Genomic DNA, 23,241 nt, shown 5'->3' on the forward strand with positions numbered 1-23,241 from the left:
GCGAACACTGCCATGGTAGCCGCTTCCTTCTTACGTCACAGTCATTCACTGAAGTGGCGGCAAGCACTTTTCCCACACATACTGCTAGCACTAGTTTCAGAGGTTATTGCACTGTACTCTAAGAGAAACGTTAATATTACGGACCGGTTAAGACCCCAGGTGACCTTAAGCTCTGTCAATTTATATTAATTAAATTAATACAAACTGTTGTACAGGTGCGTACGGTTAACGGTAACCTTGTTGTTACAGAGAAATGCACGCCATTGCAAATGGTTGTGCCAGTTCTGGTGTTATGTCCTTCCTTCTTCGAAATCCCTTGCAGGTAACCTTTTAAAATGTAATAATAGAAACTACAACGATTCCTGCAGTTTCTGGGTTTCAAAGGGACAAAGCTTTTATTTTAGGTGTTGAAAGGGTAGGCAAGAAAAGTTCCGCCGAGGGTACTTGACGCGCGTGACGGGCTGGATCATTAGATTTTGGTGGCGCTCTTTTACCCTCTCAGGGCGGCTGCTTATAAGTTGACAGCATGACATGCAGGCGGATCCCGATTCAGTAAGATCTCAGCTTCCTTGGGATGGATCCGTCTAAATCCCGGCTCTTACTACGAAAGTTATGACAATATTTGTAAAGTTTCAATCCATTTCGACATTGGGTTTTGTTTTTAGAATTTTTTTTGAAATTTTTACATGTAGTGATCATGAACTCTAGTGCGTGCGTATAAGAGACAATAACACGATTGTTTTCTTCCTTTTTTTGTTTGCCAAGCTGTGTTCGTGACCATGGTATGTCTAAGTTTTGTGAAATTCTGTCAAAATAACTTCATATCAACAGACATTAGCAACAAATTCACGAAGGTTAAAAATGCACAACAAGAGGGGCTAACCTCAGAAATAAAAGACGGGCTCATTTCACTTTGGCCTTCCCAGGCGCATGACCAGTGACCAAGCCCTGCCAAGCAATTAAGTCCGGCTTCTTATAAAGGCTGTATGGTTAAGACAACAAAGAGGTTTTTTCAAAACGAAGTTTAAATATGAGGAAATTAAGAAATAGTCTCAGGATTGTTTTTTAAAATTATTTTTCTTTTATTCACCCAGGGTAAATCCAAACAGCCGAAGCTGATTTCCATTGGAGCCCTGAAATTATAAAACTAAGATTTTAAAAGGGTAAATATAGGACGGGATTTGAATTAAATCTGAACATAAAAGCGGTTAAAATTATTCTTATATAAACACGTCTATGTAAAAAAAAAACCCCAAAAAACAAAAACAAAAAAACCCCGGAAACCATAACTACTTAGAGATTGAGTCAGGTAATTTGCTTTCTGTCCCTAAGCTAGTTTTGATTTCGAACATGAGGCGGGAACCAAATTTTGAATACTGGTTTCCGCCCGAGGGTCAAGCACAGGCCGCCTACAATGCTTCAAAGTTCAAGTGGTTTTCCATGCGCTCAGACTTGAATGTCTGTAAACGTGAATGGAATCCCCAAATCGCATCACCAAGACTAAAATAAACACAATCAAAACATTACAACTCAAGAATGATAGTTGGCATGGCGAGCAAATACAGAAAGAGCTATATGCATTACAAAAGAGCAACTATTAGATTATTTTGGAGTACCAATTCCTGAACACTGTGGTTACAAACATAAACAGCTATTATAATCACACATAGAAAATATTAAAGAAAGTGGCCGCTGGACTCATCAAAATACTCTGGACTGTGATTTTTAGTCTGACAAAATGTAACGGTTAGTCTTCCAGGTCACGTAAATATTTAGGGGAAAAAGATTTCGAATAACTGTATACATTATGAACAAATATTGTTTGGGAAATTATATGAACAACCTGCAAGATTGGCCAGGGAATTAATTGACTTCTTTTCTATGTTTAAAAAACATAAGGCCGTCATTCGTTATGGGAATGACCACTTTGTGTAAAGGTGAACCGACCCTTGGCGGGAAAAAACGAGTGTGGCTTTGGAAGCCACAAGCCTGCAGATGCACTCTTCTTCTTGGCTGACTTTCTGGCTTTATGTACCGTATTCGTCTTCAAAGCTAGCTTCTCGTATTCCATAACTGAGTACCTTCTTCAGGGCAAGCAGATTGTACTCAGTTACCAAAAGCTCGGCAATCACATATTTCAGAGCACTGATTTTATATCATATTCTCATCGATATTTTGATCACGGTGCTACGCATCCCTTCCACATTTCTCGTATTCCATGTTTTTTCCTCAGATTGTACGTCGTAGCGCCCTCTACTGTCTTGAGTATTAATATCAGTTATTCTACCCAAAAGTTTGGACCAATGAAACGTCAGCATTTCATGAACGCGGGCGCGAAAATGCCAGTCATGTAATTCGTAAGAGTGTAGTGTCCATCTTCTACTATGCTGGATACCAACGTAAACTACGCCCGGCCGGCCGCGCATAACGCGACGACGACGAGTGTAGTAGTACCGCGCGTACAAACAAGACAAAATACTGGTGTTGTGCTGGCTGGATTTCCCTGTAACAGTTACAATCTTGTCTAAGTCATGCTGGTCATCTCATGCTAGTTTCATCATTTTGGAGCGACTGAGTCTGTGCTATTGTCCTATTTAGTGTGGCATTATCATGAAGCTTTTGTTGATCGCTGGGATTCTTTTGGCCTCAGTTGGTAAGAAGAATGTAAAAAAATCTCAAATGTTGCAAAGGCCAAGCATGGCAAGGCCCTGGAGGCTAGTCATAAATTTCTGAAATATTTTTGTTTTAATTTTGATGTTAAATGTATCTTAAAGCATGTGAAGAGGATATCGTAAGAAATATTTTGATATAAATTTGGATTCCATTGGACTCTGCAAAGCAAAGAAAATTCGATATTAAGTGGGGAGGTTTTGAGATGTTAGGGACTTTGGATTTATCATCCGGGTATTGGCACGTAGAGTTGGACCAAGACGCAAAGCAGAAGTCCACCTAGGCCTAGGCCCTATAGGCCTACTAGTAGACCCTACTACTACACATCTAAGTGCAGAGCAAGCTGTGATTATTTTGTTGATTTAGCCTATGTTTTTGTAAAATCGTTCTTATTTCTGCCATATTTCAATGAATCAAATGCTGGCTTTAGCCTCTAGAGGCCTAGGGCCTAGGCCTAGCCTCCTTTGAATTTCAACATTTTTGAAATTGGAAATTAAATAGAGGAGCTAGCCTACATCATGCAAAAACAGACGAATTTTAATCATAGTTTCCTTTAAGAAAATGAGTTTCCAAATAAACAGCACCCTAGCTCATATTTATTCATGTCCCTTTATACTGTCCTGGATTTGAATGTTAACCTAGGCCTTAACTTCTATCGTTAACTTACGGCATTAGGCATGTCATCTTGGGTTTGTCGGCACGGTTGGTTAGGCTAAAAAACATACGTTTTGAGCATCTTAAATAAGCCTAGCCTGTAAGTATAAGGGTCTAATGTTAGTGATTCAGGACCTAGGGCCTATGACTGACCAGTTCCACGTTTACTTTGGAAAGGCAGGGCAAAAAATCCAAAATTAATGTAGGAATGATGTCAAAAAAGGGCAGTGTATTAATTGAATTAGGATATGAGGGAAAGCTGTGTTTTAACACATGGTACATGCATGGTTGGTTCATCAGTAAGAAAGTCAAATTTTCTCACAATTTACAATTTGAAACTTCGGCAGAAAATAGAGTCAGCGCAATAAAGAGAGCATTGCCTGTGTTTTTTGGTAGGGACCGACTAGTTTACAAGATTAATGACAAAAAACTGGTGGGTCCCAAGTATACAATCCCTGTGAAGATGATAAAGCCTAGGCTGCAGTACAGCACGAGGGGGCCTAGGTCTTTTACTGACCTAGGCCCTGCCCCTAGCCCTAGGCCAGGCTTAATCTCATGGCCTGATAGCTGCTTGCAGGTAGATTTGGACCCCCACAGGACCCAGGGTCCAGGCCAACAAAGTACAATAATTCCCAGGCCTATGCCTGAGTGGCCTAGGCCTATCCATGTTAAGTTTAGGTGGTAGGGCTAGGCCCTACTTGTTTGAGAACTTGTGTACTGCACGACAAAATCATCAGGTGTCCTCTGCATTTAGACTATCATTTCAGGCCTACAAACACCAAGGTGGACGTAGGGCTAGGCCTCTAATATTTTTTCCCGTAGGCCTGGGTCAATTGCGTCATAAATCACATACAAGCCTAGGCTAACACCACGATAGTGTCTACACTTGGGCAGCTCAGATTCTCCTCATTTTTCAAACATATCTTGCTGTCTGCCATATGCTCCACAGGTAGCCTGTCTGCTGCAGAGTGCTATCTCTGTAGCTATGTACCATCAGCAATGGGTGAGGAATGTAAGGATCCCTTCAACAGCTCTAACAACTCAACAGAAACCTGTGAAGGGACTTACTGCTTGGTAATATGCCAATATCAGGGGTTTGAGTGGCCAGTCAAGATCAAAGCTGAAAACAGCTATCAAAAAGCTGAAATGTTAAAAGTTCTAATACTTTTGTACCGACCGGGTGTACAAAAAAAGCTGAAATTCAGGGTCAACTCCAAACAAAAAAGCTGAAATCAGCTAAAAAGCTGAATTCTCACATCCCTGCAATATACAAAGTCCAAAATAAAATCTTATAAATGTACTGTTGAATTATTCAAAAGAAAATGACCCTTTCTTTTTCCAAAACTGCTAACCCCTCAAGGTAAATTACAACATCTTAACCTTGTGAAAGATTTACAAGTGACCATGACAATATGTACTAAGACTCATTAAGTATAAATTAGAAACACCCCACAATAGGTTGTCAGGTGTTTTGTCAAATATTACATTCAACAGTCCCCTAAAAGAACCTGAAACTAGTCTTAAATTTTGTTACTATTTTCAGAAAGTTGTATCCAAGATCAGTGGGGAGGTGACATCAATCAGCCGTAGCTGTGCCGAAGCCTGCTCTGCGGCATGCATCTCTTTGCTCGGCATTGAGGGGTGCACATACTGTTGCCAGGGAAACCTCTGCAATGGCGCAGGAACAATCAACTACAATCTGATGATGATCATCGCTATGGTTACAGCAGTTCTGAAGCTCTATGCTTAGCAACAACTTTACCTGATTGTAATTTCTAACAAGTTCTAAAAGGGTTCTCATGGTTCTTAACCTTCTAAAATTACTTATTTCTAAATTACCAACAGGGTATTAAAATATTTCAAATCTCATAAGGTTGGTTTGTTCAGTACATGTTCAGCTGTCAAATACCAAGCCCCAAAAATAAAAAAAAGAAGTTTTAACTTTTGGTTTGAAATTAAAGACAATGTGTTTCATATTTGGAATGAATGGTGCCATTGAACCTGTCAAATGAAGATTGCTCATCTGAATGACAGTTAAATATTTGAATAATAGAAAAAAATACTTTTGGTTTCTGTATACCTTGCAGGAAAAAACCGAGTTTGGCTGTGCCGTTAAAAATACTGATTCACTTCCTCTGACTCCTGAAAAAAAAAAACAATTTAAAGGCATTTTTTCAATTACTTGTGTCAACAAAATGATTCTATGACAGTTTCTGCTTTAATTAGTTGAAATAAATTCTGCTTGAAGAAAATCTGTCTTTGTACATGTCTCTGTATAGTATTGTATCAGTTTTAAGAATGGAGCTAGAACAGGAAAAAGAAACGCACTCCTCAGCTTCAGCCTTGAGATCTAAAACATTTCGATTAAACAGAACAGACAATAGGAAAGCCCTATTTTCAGCAATGATCATCCATACTGGAGTACTTCAATCATTTTATTCATTTTCTATTTATTTGTACACGTATTCTCATTTATCTACGCTTCAATAGCATCTACTAATTTACATGTTTATACAAAAATTGGAAAACTTTCCGCTACAACCAAAATATTCAGAAGTCCTGATTTGACTATAAAAACACCAGCAAAAAAGAAAAAATTCCTTTGTGTTTTCACCACAATATAAAAATATTGTGCGGATTTCCATATGAAAGGAGAGTGGAAAATCAATGAAGTATGTCTGACATCGTATGGAAAAAAACATTAAAAAGGTTGTGCACTGTCATTCATGGTAGAGTAGTAAATGAACATCTAAAATAACTAAGTGTTTTGTGTATACCTGCTTAGTCATTTTGTGTAAAATGAAATAACTAGAACGTAATAAGCCACTAAAGCCAATTACAAAAAGAGTTTAAAATTTATATTAGTAAACTGAACTATATTGTGTAGGTCTTGATTACAATGAATCACATGTCTTGAGGGGCATTCCACAATATGATTAACTCTTTTAATATAAAACCCCTTACAACATATATATGAAGCAAGATTGTTGAAGTTTCTGATGTAATCAAATTTGCAACATTTTCTGAAAAACCATATGTGGGGGTATGGAAAACTGAAAGTTGTGTCACTGAGAAAGAAAAACAACCCAGCTGACAACAAAAATTTCATCCAAGAATGTAGCTCACGTAACATTCTCAGAAATATAGGGCAACAAATCATAACCCTCTGCCAGGGAAAAAGAGTTGCTTACTTTTTGTGGAATTCGCACAAAATTACACGATTTGTTCCAAGTATGCAAAATCTTTTCCAAGTGCCGGACATTTCACCCACAGTATTACGATGAACATAAGGCAAAGTCATAGTCAAGTAGTTTGGTGCAGACTTGATTTTTTGCAGTGGCTGGTAAAATAAAAAAAGTGGGTTCAAATCCAACCAATGAGAAAGTGATGAATGTGTCCCTAAGCTGGACAGAGTACCATGATTCGCTTTCAACATATAGTTTAAGTCAAATGGGAACGCATAAGAGCAGGTTACCTATGACATTTTTGTAGCACTGTATGGTAGTATCTGTGAAGCTGCATATTCCTCAAAAAGTTGTGCTGCTCTAAGGAAATACTTTATTGACCTGATAGGGTCAGGCAAAAATTTACTTCACGTCAAAATGGTAGATATTCTCATACTATACCTCGATTGATCAGTGGCTCAGTACCAGTATCCAGAAAACAAGAGAGGAGTAGAAAAAGTTGAACAAACCATGTCATATTAGCTGTCATATATCAAGGAATGAGACACACTTAAAACATACGGTTGGCTTTCACACCTCAAAACATACACGATCATTCCTCCGTGTGTGCAATGCTTTTCAGTACATATTTGACGGTGTAAGCAAAAGCAGCAAAGCCAACAATGACAAGCACATTGGCTAGCGTGCTTCCCACAATGCCTTGGTGCCCTTGATGGCCCAATGGTAGCTGTCCATCTTGGTTGTTTGCTTGTCTTGAGGACTGACCAGTTAACAAGGTGGATTCTGTGCTTGCTCTGATCTCTTCTTCCCTCTTCCTGATGGCTTCTCTTACTTCCTAATGGTAGAACAGCAAAATTAATACATGTTAGCAGGACAACTTTCACAGCAGTTGCAAATGTATTGGGGAAAAAGATATTAGATACTTTCTCACCCACAAACTCGTGATTACTGATTGCCACTATCAGTCCGTTACACCCTTTTCAGACAAAATACTCACCAATGCAACCTCAGGAAACAATTCGCAAAACGTTTGATTCTTGACGTTAAATGGGCCACTCTGGACAGCTAGTTGTCTTTTCTATAGAAAAAAAAAAAGAAAGTGGTCACATATTTCAATGAATCACATTCAGCAGAAACCTTCGTAATCTTTCACAGCATTTTCTACACATACAATGAATAACACAATCAACCACAACACAAAGAGAAAAATTCCACTTAGAGTACGGAAACATTTAAATTTTTACAACGGTGTAGAATATGGTCACTTTCAACGACTTACTGTATAATCAGATGTTTCTATACTGCCAAGTGTTGGGTTCTTTTCCACCATAAAGCTAAGGAGACCAGTTAGAATGGTGGATACAGACCATGCTGGATTCCAAGTATCAGGATGAAAGTCACTTATAGACAAACATAACCTGTGAAAAATGTGAGACAAAGTGATGATCTCCTGACTTCTACTTACTTTTCCACCGTCCTGTTTTTCCACGTGCTTAATCCAAAACGATTTGATATGAGGTATTTTCAATTTCCTCTAAACAAAAGAAACATTTGCAACGCTGATTTAACACGCTTCACATTTTGAACTTTGTTTCTGTTTTATTTCAAAACTTGAGCCCAATACTGCTAATGTGGGATTTTGTTGAACTCAACAGGCTTCGAATTCTGCTGTTGTAAAATACTGATGGATTCCACTGTTCATCTATAGATATGACACATGCAAAACAATTTTTCACCTTGTATTACACTTGAATCTTCCATTAGGTGTAATCATGTAGATACTTGGCGGTTTAAATGGAAATTCTCTGGGGAAGACTAGTTTGCCGTGATACAAGCCGCCTTCATACGGTGTTCCTTCTGGCCCTCTCACCAAGTAGTGCCTTTAACAAAACAAAATCACAAAGTTGACAAACTCAACCGAGGAAACATTCTGATTATTGCATTTTCTTAGCACAGGGTTACATTGAAGATAAACCCTTTTTCTACTTTATTCATGCTGATGAACTGTTGGTGACTTGCCATTCTAAAATGTTGGATGGGAGAGGCGTTGCTGTCACATAAGGCACAGGGTCTTTCTTGATTCTCACGTAATCTTGCTTCAACCTTGCTGTAGCTGTTGTGCTAACTCGCTTGCTCATTCTCTCTGCAGTATCTTTCACTACACACTCAGAACCTGACAAAAGCAAACTATGTGCACTGATTATAACATCTCAAATAAGCTAAAAAATATGTAGGATAAATATCGGTGCACGAATACAGTTAGGAGCCTCATTATCAAATCCTCCTTTTCAGAAAACTACACACTGTCTGTATGTTGGGGGAGGGTAATGCGGCCAACTATGGCCAGAAGACTTTGGCATCGGGTTCAATGAGCACTCCGCCGTTTAGACAAGCAGAGAAGGCACCGAATACCAAAGTTCTAGGGCTAGGTCATATACAATTTTCAAAAATTCCAAAATACTATTGTGTCCAGCACTGAAACCATTGTTTTGGTGTTTCATTTTTAGAATGTACTTTGTGAGTGGGTCAAAAGGGGTGGTTAATTCAATCATCGCCTGCATGTGAATTTCTGGCAAAGTAACACAATGTTGACGAATTTCTAACCTGACTGACCACCTGTATCAATTCAGGCCTACATGCAGAGCAGGCTACCATTTATTTAACCATTTAAGTTGGCATCATTGGGATGTAGTTGGGGGCCTAAAAATGCTAGTTCTCGCTGTATCAGTTTGGTTAGTGTCATGTTAATACTTACCATGATTACAGACTTGTAAAAAGTGACCCTACATATATGCGAGGACTACATTTGTGAACACTGAGGCAAAGCTTGCTTGTAGTTGTAATTTTATGCATAATTCTTGGCTTAAGACGTACAAGGTCATGGCATTGGCACTCTGGCGTTGGCACTATCTACTGGCAGAGTGGCAGTGGCTTACCATACACTGTTGTGGACGCCGGACGGGAACCTTGTGGACGTGGTTTGTCAGTTGTGTCACAGACGTCAGACAAAACCGGTCTCTCTCAGAAAATTTGAAGAATTCCTGGAAACAGTTACTCCTCCATCTACTTAATACCACAGTGATGTTCCTATAAAAAAGAACGACATCAAGTATGCTTCATTTGAGTATGAATTTAACAGTTATTTCCTTAAAATGCTCTAACGTTACTGCTACAACAATGCTAGGCTAGGCTGTGTCAACAATTCACAAGCTGGTTCACTCCATAGTGTATTTGAGAACGAGTCCGGTAATGCGCCAACCCCACAGTGATTAACAACCTTTTCTTCAGGGTTCGCCTAGTCACTTGTAGCGCAAGCAGGCCTGATACTCTTAGTGACAACGCTGAGGGCGTACTAGCTGCAGACTGCAACTAGACTGTATATATATATGTATACTGCACTGGTTAAGTTGAGGGAAGGCTAGGTGTACATGTAAATCATGCATTTCATCACGCTCCTCTCACTTTCCTTGACATGTCTTGTGACATGCGTCCTGTTTGGCCAAGTTATGGAATATTCACGTCAAGCTTCGTGGAACATTCTAGACTCTTTTCAACAAATTTCTCCATTTCCTGTTGGAGAAACAAAACAACTGTAGGCCTAGGCCTACTACATGAACATGATGAAAACGAAAGTTAAAAATAAATTATTTGTGACATGAACGTGAAAATGAAAGGATAAAACCTTTATTGTTTTAAAATAATATATATCTTTATGTGTAAAGTATATCACAGGGAAAAGGAAAGAGAAAGAAAACTTTTAATCCACAAAACCGAGGCACTATGATCTATTCCTCAGCCTCCTCCTGGGCCTCAAAGTGCCAGAAATTTGTACGGTCATGCCCGCGCCCAAAGAAAGCTAGCTAAAAGCTAGCTGCGCGATCTTTGGTCATGCTCCACCCCGTCGTTTTTATTACATCAATAATCTTCAAGCGTATTTGCAAGGTGATCCAAAATGAAGACGAGGTTGAAAATGATACGTGGCCTTTATTTACGACCTTTTCGCGTACGATCCCCATACGCATGCGCATGCTTTATGCAATGCATGCATCATGTGGCTGCAGCTGATGCACTAGCATGCTGTAGCAGCTGTTCCCCGTGCCAAATTCGCGTTGTTGTTGAGCTCTGCCGCTGGGCATCGAAAGGCAAGCCGAGTTTGTTGTTTGTTTGAAAAAGGCTACGGATTGAAAATTCAGACAATTTCTCTGAGTCACTGGTTACTTCCCGTTACTTTATCCATGGAGGAATAAGAACTCAAACATTTTTATTTGACATGTTTGAAGTTTGAGTTGCATTGTCAGATTGTAAGGTGAACAGGAAAGCGTCCGCACAACGTGAACTGCAAGGTGAGTGCGTGTACTTAGTAGTTAGTACTGCGTAGATTTTAGGGGGCCCGAGGATTCATCATATTGTTACGCCCCAACTACAGCATCAGTCCCAACTTTAGTTGGGCCCGTCCCAATTATAGTTGGGCCCGTCCCAATTATAGTTGGGCCCGTCCCAACTAGAGTGCTACAGTTGGGCCGGCCCAACTACAGCAGAGAGGTCCTGTGTGCATGATGTGCCCAGCATGTGCCAAAGTCATATTGTTTACAAATGTCATGTCATTGGTCATACTAGGGCTAAGTGCCACATTTTTGATGAATTGTGTCAAGTGTCAGACACATTGACTTGGATAATGTTGAGACATTTCCCACAGACATTGGTCAACAATAGTTGGGCCAGCCCAACTGCAGCACTACAGTTGGGACTGTCCCAACTATAGTTGGGACTTATGCTATAGTTGGGGCGTAACAATAATGAGTGATGTAGGTATGTTTGTTGTGGAAGGTCAGCCAGAGTCCCTTATAGAGTCCCTCAGAATTGTTGGGTCCGACTACTTCTGGATCTGTACAAGGTTTATAACAAACCCAGTAATACAAAACTCCCATAAACACATTTTGGCTGTTTTGATTGTGCCAATTTACTCTTCCATCACAGCTATTTGTGCAACCCAATTTCATACATGCCTTCTTGGTAAAGTTAGATGTCAGATGGGGAGGTTTATTCACCTTAGGTCCTCATTAAAATGGTGAAATTCTGGAGCATTTTGCCCATCCACACTACAGAAAATCAGCAGCATGTACTCTCAATAACTGTCAGCTGTGTGATGACTTGACCAATCGCAACACAGCTCCTATCTTTTCCTTTTGTTTTCCTGACCCCATCCAAATGAAACTTAAATTGAAAGCTGAGCTGTGATTGGTCATTGGAATGGAAGAAAATTGGACCAATCACAGTGCAGCTTTCATCTGGGCTGTGGTCAAATAGCTGTGATGGAAGAGAAAGTTGGCACAATCAAAACAGCCAAAATGTATTTATGGGAGTTTGTACATGGCTATCTATAATGCTGAGGTTTGTATAAACTAAACCATTCTGGAAGTAGGGCCCGACATGACGTCCGTCCTGCTCCCACCATGCTGCTCCCACGAACCTAGGAGCAGGGTGGACATTGGACATTTTAGACCCCACACACACATTTCTGGGGCTGGGTACGACTACGAGTCCCTCTGTGAGTTTATCCAATGTGAATAGCCGGGTATGCTGTAGTTGTGACTGAAAGATATTGATGGACATGATTGTTACACTGTTGCCTAACCTGCCAACAGTTGTTAGCATTGCCCCTGGTCTAGGCCTATAGGGACTAGGCTAGCTACTGGACTCCTTTAACCTTACACCCCCCACAAAAAGTGGGGTCTTTGTGACTCGCTGACTGGTCTGAAATGGCTAATTAACTTTAGCAAGGGAAAACTACATTGTGATTATGTTAATGTTTGTATATGGAACTCATACCCTCACTAATTTTCTCTTGAATTGGTTTATTTAAAAGCAGTCAGAAAGTGACAACATGTCCTAAAAAACCAATTTAGCAGGGCAAATATCGAAGCATTTACTCAGCAAACACTTCAGAGTTTTTTCAGACCAGTCTCATGGTTGTGCCTAGGGTGTCAAGTTATGTCCACATATGGAACTCCTGTGCATGTAAGCATGTGCGGTGTACAGTGTGTGTATTGCCCAAATTTTTTTGAGTGCCCAAAGTATATTTTGTCTTTGTCTTCATCATCATATTCAATTGGTATCACTGCTTTCAAAAATTTAAAAGTATGTTTTACCTGCTGGACAGAGGCATTCCACATGAGAGTGTCTTTCAATTATCATGTCTTTCTCATGCATTGAGGGGTCTACTTCATTTGGAGCTTAATTTGTTTTCATGTACAAGTCGTACAAAGGGTTACTGATGATGGACCAGAAACAAGTAAACAGTATCTTGGGAACTAAACGAAAAAATTAAATTTGATTTCTTTGTCATTTTATACAGGCACTTGCAGATTTAAATTCTTCATCACTCACTGGAAACAAGAAATTGCTATGTCATCAAGGAAGAGACACCCCAGCCCTAATAATGCAAACAATATAAATTTTACAAATGACATTAATTATGCTAGAGGAGGCACAGAGCAAAATTCCCTGCAAGCTGATAGCAGAGAAGACATGGACATTGAAATGGAAGGAGAAGGCTTGAAAGGAGACTATAGAAACATCGCGCTTCTCCTGTTACTGTACGTTCTGCAAGGCATTCCATTAGGCCTGGCTGGGAGTATACCATTGGTGTTACAAAGTCGCAAAGTCAGCTACAGCATGCAAGCCATTTTTAGTTTTGTTTACTGGCCGTTCAGTGTCAAGCTCATCTGGGCACCCATTGTAGACTCGTTATTCGTTCCCAGATTTGGCCGGCGGAAAACCTGGCTTGTGCCTACTCAATACCTTATTGGTTTCTTCATGTTGTTTTTGTCAAGTCATGTACCCACAATTCTCGGTGATGTAGAACCCAGTGAAAACTCTCCTCGTGTTGATGTATACTTCCTCACTGCAGTATTTTTCATGTTGAATTTCCTGGCCGCTACACAAGACATTGCAGTGGATGGCTGGGCACTCACAATGCTCTCCAGACGCAATGTTGGATATGCATCAACCTGTAATTCTGTGGGACAAACGGCAGGTTATTTCCTGGGCAATGTTGTATTCCTTGCTTTGGAATCGGCAGATTTTTGCAATAAGTACTTGAGGTCAGAACCCAAACCTCATGGAGTGGTCACTTTGTCAGGTGAGTTGTCACTTACACGCACATTCTTCCATAAACAGTCATCTGCTAATAGATATCAAATGAAATCCTTAAAAAAAGACTGGGAGTAACTCAAACCTTGGCATTGTTCCTGGCCACATCTCTAACGTGAGTTCAAACCCACTTGCTCAGTGTAGCTCCATATTCTGACACAGATGCATGAAATTGTTTAATGCTGGGCCATAGTGGGAGTATTTATCATGAGGTGCCAGCCATAAATTTTTGAAAAATTAGTCCAGTTCTTGAGATGAAGCTGGAGTCATAAAATGGCTCTAACATTCCCCAACTTTTCTTCATGAACTGTTCTTGTTTGATATTCAAAAATGTACCTTTGAAATATAATTCATGAGTTCCAAAGTGAGCTACGTGTATGTTAATTGATTTCAATATTTGTCTGTTCAGATTTCCTGTATTTCTGGGCATGTGTCTTCTTAGTCACCACCACTCTGGTAGCATTGTTCAAGAGAGAGAAACCTGGCCATAGTTCTGAAGATGAATTAAGCTGTGGTGTGTTTGGCACTTATCAACAGCTCTACAAACTTTTGAAGCTACCTTCTCTCAAATCTTACATTGCCTTTGCTTTGACATATAAGGTAAGCTTTTTCTCATCATTTTGTTAGTAGTGAAAGTATGGAACTAGAAGTAAAGACCAAATGTTATTCCAAGTATTTCAAGGTGTAACAAGTGCATATAGATGCTTTGCATGGTAGCCATCCTGCTGGGCAGTTCTTTTATCCCGCAGGCAAACCTCCTTGTGCACATCCTATGGAACAAAAGCACTGGCCTGCAAGATGGCAGCCATGTGAACCGTCTGTATGAGACTTGCATTGGGGGCCAACAGCATCCTCATAAGCCGCCAATTTTGAGACTTGATAGGTAGTCCAGTTTGGTTGAACATTACCACTGTGGCTCATAGGCTGGGACCGTGAGCACATTCACTATGCCACTGCTATAGACAGCATTGGTGTGATTTGGCCTGTCATTTTCTCTTTGCAGATAGGATTTGCCGCAGCAGATGCAGTAAGTGGTCTCAAACTAATAGAAGAAGGTGTTCCTAGAGAGAAGATGGCTCTACTTGCTGTTCCTATGGTCCCTCTGCAGGTGATTCTACCTTGGATCATTAGCAAGTATTCCAGTGGCCCTAGACCTCTGGATCTACTAGTATCAGCTATTCCAGTTAGGTAAGCGATGACTAGCTGCACTGGTTTGCACTTCTACAAGATAAGAATGCTAAATCTTTCAGAATATTTCAGAATCCATTTGGAGATCTGAAAGATTTTACAGAATTGAGGAAGGAAGAGATTCGCTGCTAATACTTTCCAAGGGGCTTAATGTTTTGGAATGTTGAAATACCAAGAATCAGCCATTAGCTTTCCTCACAATGGTCAATGTTACAAGTTCATTGCCAGTTGTCTCTTTTATCTCAGATTGCTTATAGGTGGCATAGTATTCTCTACCATTGTTTGGTGGACTCCATATGTCAAATCAACAACGGGTGACTTTCCTACGTACTATTACGCCGTCCTCATTATTGCGTATGGAGTTTATCAGGTAAATATGAAGAATTTATAAAGAAGCTGCTTTACAACTCATTCTTAGCTGACAAAGCATGGTTCATTTTACGGTGGTGATTGTCATTTGAGAAACAGAGTATATAGCAGAGAACATTCTGACTGACATAACATATAAATATGCTGAAGCTAGTGACATAACATTGAAAATCTTCAAACATATGCAGCATTTGTCACTTCACCCAGAGTCTTTAGAGACTTGTAGAATAGCGGAAACTAAAAGTCCAGCCACATTTACTTTAAAATGGGCGTGATGCTTCTCAAAAGGTTAATTGTAAGATTGTGTATTGGTTTACTACACAGTGATCGATTTGGGAGGATTCAGGAAATCACCTTGCAAAAATTCTAAGGGCTGTCTGCTCCGAGCGGAACAAAAGAGGCTGTGTTTTTTGGTACTCACAGCATAGGTGCGGCATGAGGCGCGCAAGTATATGCACTTTTGACGCGGAGCACGCTGAGTATGCGTAACTAATATATTTCGGCATATACATGTATGGTTTGCGTACTCGCAGAACGCGTGCAAGAACCCGCTTATAAGCACCCATCTTTTTACCGATTGGGGGCGCACTTCTGCTCAGGGTGGAGAGTAGTTTAGCAGTGTCAATATATAATATCACTAACAGATCTGAAATGCAACTAAAATGGTGAGATTTCTGAGCCAAATTTCATTATATGTGTGCTTTCTACAGATTCCTTTGTACTGTATATTTGTATCTGCCATGGCATTCAATGCTCGCATCAGCGATCCACGTATTGGTGGTACCTACATGACGTTACTGAATACCGTACAGAACTTGGGAGGCAATTGGCCTGTCACAGTCGCTTTGTGGTTGGTGGATTTCCTAACTTGGAAGTCATGTATTGGTGGATCACATGATAAAGGACCAGAGCTTGATTGTGATAACAAGGCAGAGGCCAAGGTAAGGTTGAATGGTGACTTTTGTTGAGGTGGGTCACACCCATGAATTTGCCTTAAGCCTACCCAGTCCCTTGTGGCATTTTCAAGTTTGTCATCTGAGCTCTGATAAACAACGTTTGTTCCACCTGTCGTACTTAGTAAGCAGGATGACTGATGAATGACAAATTTAAATTGTCTCATACCATTAATGACTGAAATATCAACTCTTGTCATTGATTGACTGCCTGAAATGCCATATTTGCAAAAGGACAGAAGTGAATGGTTTCAATCCTACCTACCAAAGGAAATATTCAAGACAATGCAATTCCTTAAATTGACCCCCCCCCACAGGGCTGCTGGTGGTGTTGATTTAGGGATACCTTCCTTTCCAACTTCTATCAGCATCTTTGTTTTCATCTTGCATGCAAATTTAATTAGCTGACTAACAGACTCATCTCCTATCCATCCTGGGGGATGTAGAGCCACTCAGGCCTGACGATCACATACGGGCTGCCACAACAGGGAGCTTGTGGTCCGTCAGTCCAGCTGACACACTCAAGTATTGTTGCCGTTTAAGCTTGTCAATTGTTGAAAATGTTTCAGTGGCCGTGATAAACGTCAAGTAGTCTTTTCTCCAACCACACAGAATTTGTCAGACTTCAAATTTGTCTACTCCTCTTTCTTAGGTCTGTAGTGAAGCTGGTGGGCATTGTGAGACGGATGTTGATGGTTACTACATTGAAATCGTAGCCTGCCTCATCATTGGTTTTACCTGGTTACTATGGAGATCTAAGAAAGTCCGTCAACTCCAAGATCTTAAGGAGGATGCCTGGAAGTGTCCTAACGAATGACAGTTACATGTGGTCTGAATATTGAAGGTATGATGTCAACAAGTAGCAAGAACTGAAACTGATAAACACGATTAAACCAAGTTTGTTGGGGGAAGTCTGGTAGAACAAAATATTATTAACCTCTACCTGTCGGGTGGATATTTCTTAAGCAGGATGAGATGACGGGACCTTTTCAAGATTTCCGTTTTCAAAATTCTTCAAAAATACATGTGTTCATTTACTGGACGTTTCCACCCACACGAACGACTGTCTGGTGGCTACTCTATTCTGACAGGTAACCTTCATTGATGCCTGAGTATTCAGCCCAGGCCTGCAGCCCTGTAAAAGAGAGCCCAGAATTGTGAGGTGTTGCATAATTTCCTTTGTTCCGGTGAATGCCAGTAGCGTCTTTTCATACGCAGCTGGATTAGCGAGCAGTGGCGCTGTGCCACACTTTTGTCCGCGGTACTCCGTGGGCGCGCTATGCGCAAAACAGTGGTATACTGTTTCAAAATAGTGCCGGATTACCTTCGAAAAATAAAAAATTGAAGTCGAAAAATGATGGCAATTTCCAGCAGCAGGTCCTTTGTTCCGAGTACAGTCTTTTGTTACACAGACCAGCTCTTTTGTCCGAAACCAGGCACCCCGGCTCTGCGTATAAATACACCGTGCCCGAAACTGGGCTCCCCGGCAGGAAGTGGTTAACCACTTTGTGCCGGGCCCATTTATCCATGTTGATGGGTAATGTTTCATTTTTTTCTGGTTTCAAAATTCTTTAAAATTTCATAACTTCCTTTACTGGATGTTTACACCCACACGAATGACTGTCTGGTGGCTACTCTAATCTGACAAACAACATCTATTGATGCCCGAGTATTTCAGCCAGGCCTGCCGCCTTGTAAAAGGAGCCCAAATTGTCATTGTAATTTTCTTTTGTTATGTAATTTTCTTTTGTTCCCAAAACTGGCACAGTGTGCTTCTGGCATCTTTTTAATAGGGGCCACATTAGCATGCAGTGGTATTTTATCGCTCATCACTGAAGTGCTGGAGCACTTTTGTCCCCGGTGGTAATCCGCTTGTGCTGAATGCTACAAACAGCAGTAGAATCTGTCAAAAAAATGACAGATTTCCTCTGCTATTGGCAAGTGACAAAATGTTGGCAATTCCCAGCAGCCCGCTCTTTTGTTCCGAGTATAGGCTCTAGTTACAAGACCCATCTCTTTTGTCCGATTTCTTACACCCCGGCAATGCATATAAAAACAATGTCTCCGAAACCAGTCTCCCCGGCAGCAAGTGGTTAAGGGGGATGAATTAGAAAATTGTAAATGATCGATTATCAAATATTCAAATATTTTTCTGAATTTTGATATTCGAATGCGAATTATAAAAAGGAAGGGAAAATTTTCTTTTGTTTTAAATGAGAGAAATTGCACTGTGGAGGCTTGTTTCAAGCAAATTCAATTGAAAAGCAAAAGAAATCTTATTGACTCAGCCCTATAAATTAGACACTTCTTGGTCTTGTTAAAATGTTAATGTGATGTCATTTCGTTTCATTACAGACTTGATGATGGGTACCAGGGTACATGGCACCAGTCTTACATCCCAAGACAAAACATGACAAACCATTTCAGGTGACACGTGACAGTTTCAATTTCTGGTAACCATTTTCAGGTAGTAACCAGAAATCTACATGCATCATTTCTTTAAGAGTACTTTTGAAAATTTATGCCTTGGGAACATGTTATGATAAAGTAAAGCTTGTAGAATCATTGTTGAGGGGTTTGCGTGTGCGTTGCTTATTCTGTAGATTAGTTGCAAAGAAGGTAAAAGCAAAACCAATGTGAGATACGTTTTCTGTTTTTTTTTTCAAGCCATCAAGTATGGGGCTTGGTCAAAAAAGACAATTTCCATGTTGACCTTGAAAATGATTTGTAAAGCCATTTGATTTATCCACTGAAAACATACATCAGCTTCAAACAGACCACATGAAAGATGTTCAATGAAGATTTAAGTAATATTAATGTTTTGTTTATTTCTGGGTGCAAATGGATAAATTATTAACAAAATATCTTGATAAGGCTTTCCATTCCATGAAGACTTTTCTATATTTTGGATCCTCTTCAACTTCTGGTGAATCTACAGATATTTTTGAATATTTGAAAGCGCTATTATGATTTTAATTTAATAGATTTAGCAAAAGGAAAATGGCTTTAAATCAGATGTGATGTGGGAAGATTTCAAGTGAATTAATACTTGAATTTGACAATCTACAATAATTTTACTCATCAGTGTTTAACACAATACAAAAGCCTTCCATCATACCCAAAATGAAAAACTGTAATTTCTCAACGTTGAAGTACAGACACTGATCATTACTCAGAGCAGGTTAGAACTCAGAATCCATTGTTCACACTGTACTGGAGCCATGTCTGAATTGACTTGGCTGTGGCTGTCAAGAGCACCCTATGGGGAATGGTTGTAGCCATTAGCAATTGGCTCCCATAAAAGCACCTGCTAATTTTTTTTGCCAGCTGCAGATAATAAATTCTGACTTCCCCAAAATGCCCAACATGTTTTCAGAGGGGCATTTATGAATTACACAGACCATTCTTGACTTCCCGTCAGACTTGGATGATTGCAGTTGGTCAGGGAGTGAGTCAGGTGATTCATGATATGAGACAGTGATTTTGTAGTTACGTTAGGCTTCAAGTGCAGTTTTAAGTAGTGCAATGTGACTGAAGCATTGTCGTTTTTACAAGAAAGAAAAAGCATATATACTACATTCAGATGATGCAATTAAGATATTACTATTTGTGTCTCTCTCTAACTTTATGATGAATCACTATCACAACTCCTGGTACATTTATTTAAAAAATCATTAGATGTTCTGAAATACAAGTTCTACACATAGGAATGGATGCATAAGTAGTGTATATTTCAATTTACAATATAGATTATTGTTATTACCATTTCACAATTGTGACAAGTGTAATGAGTTGTTAGTTTACATTCATTTTTTTGATCTTTGATTCTTTTCCCCCAAAAGCATTTTTGCTTTTAGTTGAAATCGTCCGGTAGGAATGATTTTAATTTTTAAAAGCAATTAATATAGCTTCTCGTCACTTGTTCTCTTTCAGTGTGTTTTGTGACAGCACAGTCTGACATTTCCATAATCCAGCTAAAGAATATGTACATTTGCTATAAATTGAAAAAATATGCTATTAAAAGTCTGTACATGTATAAGAATACATCAGTAAAATGTACTGAAAATTAAGTGTGGTATTTTTATCAAAGATAAACAGCTTACGTTATTGGCCCTTGTGATAGCAGCAATAGTTCGTGGATATTTACACCCTCCACGCCTTGTAGGGAATAACAGACACTTGATAATATGGCAGTCCTCCACCAATCAAATGACACTATTTGAGGTACAAAAAAAAATTGTAGTACCACTCATAAGCATTTTGGTCCATTGTTTCAGGCTTTGCTTCAGTAAGAGGTTAGGTGTTGAGTTAACAAGTTTTATCTATTGTACCGCTGTGAATTTGATTTTGTGTCTTTGAATGGACCTACAGTATTCGTGGTACGATGAGTCAAGCATGCATGACGTATGCGTCGCCAAAATTCTGCCCTGAAATCTGCTTTGAGTGTATAAAGCAAAGGATTGAAGGCACTGTTTGCATGCGAAAGCAACACGCACCCGTTTATGATTCCTTGGTCAATGTTAACTTGGAAATACAGAAGGACATCAACCACAAATATGGGCATCCAAGATATGAAGAAAAACAACATGAGAAAGGCAAAGATACCAGCTGTCTTGATCTCTCGCTTAATACGATGGAAGTTATCAAGGTGGGATACTGTGGGTGGGGTCTGTGAGGTAGCCCCTCCCTCATCTATCCTGTCCAGGTGGAATTGCCGACCCGTTTGTACTACAATTGAAGTCTCTTCACCAACTGATAGGCCTTGAAGACGTCGACATGTGTCATGAATGGCTTGTAGTTGTTTAAGCTGTATTGAAAAAGCAACATTATCTACATGTATCAGTGGACCTAATGAAATCATGAGCTCGTCAGAACTTACCACAGTATCAATGTAAAAAATCTTGTGAACTGTGTGACAGTGTGTGAGTAACCATCCTAAAAGGGGTATGGCTTGATCAGCAAGATGAAATGTAAAAATCTCAAATAGCTAAAATTCAATTTGTCAGATTTTGCAATGTGAAAAAACAGAAATCAAGTCTGGCATAAAGAATTAGTTTGGAGTGCATACCTGCTTCTGTATGATGACGTAGAGTCTGATGTACACAGTACACATAACAACAAACGGTGTCAGAATACATACAAAGAAGATAAACGTCATGTACTGCATGCTGACAACTTCAGTGAAGAAGCACTGTGGTTGGGATGGTTTGTGGTGCCAGCCAAGGGGCATTGGAAGAACAAGAAGACAGGCAAACAACCAAGCAAGCAATGCTGTAAATGATGCACGGGTCTTGGTGACTTTAACGCTGTACTGCAGTGGATGTGTGATAGAGTAATACCGGTCCAATGTCATTGTGAGCAGGGCAAAGACAGATGCAATGGCGATCAGGACAACAAGAGAGAGAAGTGTGATGCAGGCAGGGAACTCATGTGGATATCCTTGTAACGTTACTAGGAGAATGGGAATAGCGACAGTGCCCATGCAGAAGTCACTGATAGCCAATGAGATGAGATGAACATTGGAAACGGTTACACGAAGCTTACGTTCCAGGGAAAAGAGAAGAATGACTAAGGAATTACTGAGGAATGCACAGAAGGCTAAGATGGTTTCCCCGACATAGTAAGGGATGCCTATGTCAGGCTGGACTGTTGGCACATCAGGACTTGGTCCAGGGAAAGTGGAGTTTGATGTCATGGTGATCATCTCTCTGTTCTCGCAGGCTTTCTGAAAAAGATAGCAGTTCCTGTGAATAAAACACTGACCTCCTTCAAAACCACATCCTGCTGTTGAAACGTGCAAATTTTCATTCCATAACATCACTGCATGAAACAAGACAAGGAAGAAACTGGCACAACGTCCTTCTGTATGAGGTGTGACGTGAATCAGACTATTTGATCAAGTGTCTCCCTAGTCTGCTCAGTAAACCAAGAGGTGTTGAAATATAGTCCTCCAGTCTCTGTGCTGGTTATTCTGGACAAATGATACATTGCATAGCATATTGTCAGTTGGTCTGAAACTGTTGTCTACCGTAATAGTGACTTCTTTCACTCTCCTCTGCGTGATGTAATCAATCATACCAGAGCTGACACTTGTCCGTTGCAATCATTAGATGCATTGACAAATTAACACAATGATCAGTATTCTACAGTTTGATTACATTTGTCTGTTGCCCCCCCCTTTTGTGCATAATTAGACAAGTAGTGCTGCATAGTGGCAGTAGAGGTTGTTCCCGTCCCTTTTCACTCCGACTGACCAATCAGAAGCCAGCATTTTGTGGGAGCCTGTGGAAGAAATGTAGAGGGATTTATAAGGGGAATATGACGCAATGATTAATAAGAGGATTACCAGGTGAAATAAGCAGGGATTATGGAAAAGTTGGCTCATGATTACTATATGGTTAATGGAAACAACACTACCACATATATCAAACCAACATAACACTTCTTGTGTTTTGACGTTGGTAGAGATCATAACTTAAACTTCTCGAAAGTGTTCATCCCCATGATAATCATAAACCAACTTTTCTGTAATCCCTACATGAAACACCTGGTAATCCTCTTACCTGTTGACCAAGTGCGTCATAACATTCCCCTCATGAATCCCTCTATATTTCCTTCTCATGGTCTCTCAAAACGCTGCCCTCTGATTGGTCAATTGGGTGAAAAGGGGGTGGGGCAGTATCTCTGTCTTGCAGCACCACATCAATGAAATGGGAAATGAAAGCACTGGAAAGTTCAGTTAAGCCGTCGAAAAATAAAGTCAGGTGGTTTCAGAAATACGTCGGACCATTTGTAATTACAAGTGTTTATTATGATTATTAAAACACCAACACTCAAAAATGAAGTACGGTGGCCGTGAAAATTAAGTCTGACAGTTCGAAAATGAAGCTTTCATTCTTTGAAAAATTTGATTTCTACTAATATGATTTAATATAGGCAAGATTGTTCGGACTGTCGTGCATCGTCTGTTTGGATCAGTTTGAATAGAGCTGGTATTTTTGACCGTTCATCAGGACAATACACCCAATTTTTTCAAAATCAGCACAATAGAAAGTAGTTTCTTAAGCTGA

The 23,241-nt window shown here is 39.9% G+C and overlaps 4 protein-coding genes across 4 annotated transcripts; 2 read left to right on the forward strand and 2 right to left on the reverse strand.

The window, feature by feature from the left end:
• Positions 1-2,404: 2,404 nt before the first annotated feature.
• LOC110984600 (uncharacterized) lies at positions 2,405-5,576 on the forward strand. The gene is made up of 3 exons (XM_022244940.2): positions 2,405-2,653; positions 4,274-4,398; positions 4,868-5,576. The coding sequence occupies exons 1-3, from the start codon at positions 2,611-2,613 to the stop codon at positions 5,072-5,074; spliced, it is 375 nt and encodes a 124-aa protein (XP_022100632.1). The 5' UTR covers positions 2,405-2,610; the 3' UTR covers positions 5,075-5,576.
• Positions 5,577-5,718: 142 nt separating this feature from the next.
• Positions 5,719-9,730, reverse strand: LOC110984599 (ubiquitin-conjugating enzyme E2 J2-like). Its single transcript, XM_022244939.2, has 6 exons — positions 9,446-9,730; positions 8,529-8,682; positions 8,246-8,389; positions 7,789-7,927; positions 7,507-7,587; positions 5,719-7,344 (listed from the first exon to the last, which is right to left on the reverse strand). Exons 2-6 carry the CDS (start codon positions 8,645-8,647, stop codon positions 7,102-7,104), a joined length of 726 nt encoding a protein of 241 aa, XP_022100631.1. The 5' UTR covers positions 8,648-8,682; positions 9,446-9,730; the 3' UTR covers positions 5,719-7,101.
• Positions 9,731-10,572: 842 nt separating this feature from the next.
• LOC110984579 (acetyl-coenzyme A transporter 1-like) lies at positions 10,573-20,226 on the forward strand. The gene is made up of 8 exons (XM_022244909.2): positions 10,573-10,852; positions 12,865-13,650; positions 14,071-14,261; positions 14,665-14,849; positions 15,096-15,219; positions 15,929-16,159; positions 16,824-17,015; positions 18,527-20,226. Exons 2-7 carry the CDS (start codon positions 12,915-12,917, stop codon positions 16,986-16,988), a joined length of 1,632 nt encoding a protein of 543 aa, XP_022100601.2. The 5' UTR covers positions 10,573-10,852; positions 12,865-12,914; the 3' UTR covers positions 16,989-17,015; positions 18,527-20,226.
• A 995-nt stretch (positions 20,227-21,221) lies between these two features.
• On the reverse strand, positions 21,222-21,866 carry LOC110984584 (adenosine receptor A3-like). The gene has a single exon (XM_087147576.1). It carries the CDS (start codon positions 21,864-21,866, stop codon positions 21,222-21,224), a length of 645 nt encoding a protein of 214 aa, XP_087003702.1.
• Between the last annotated feature and the right edge of the window lie 1,375 nt (positions 21,867-23,241).

This window comes from Acanthaster planci, linkage group LG16 (genome assembly GCF_054643075.1).
Source record: "Acanthaster planci isolate LZ-2023a linkage group LG16, COTS_SCS, whole genome shotgun sequence".
In the NCBI taxonomy this organism is placed as follows: Eukaryota; Metazoa; Echinodermata; class Asteroidea; order Valvatida; family Acanthasteridae; genus Acanthaster; species Acanthaster planci.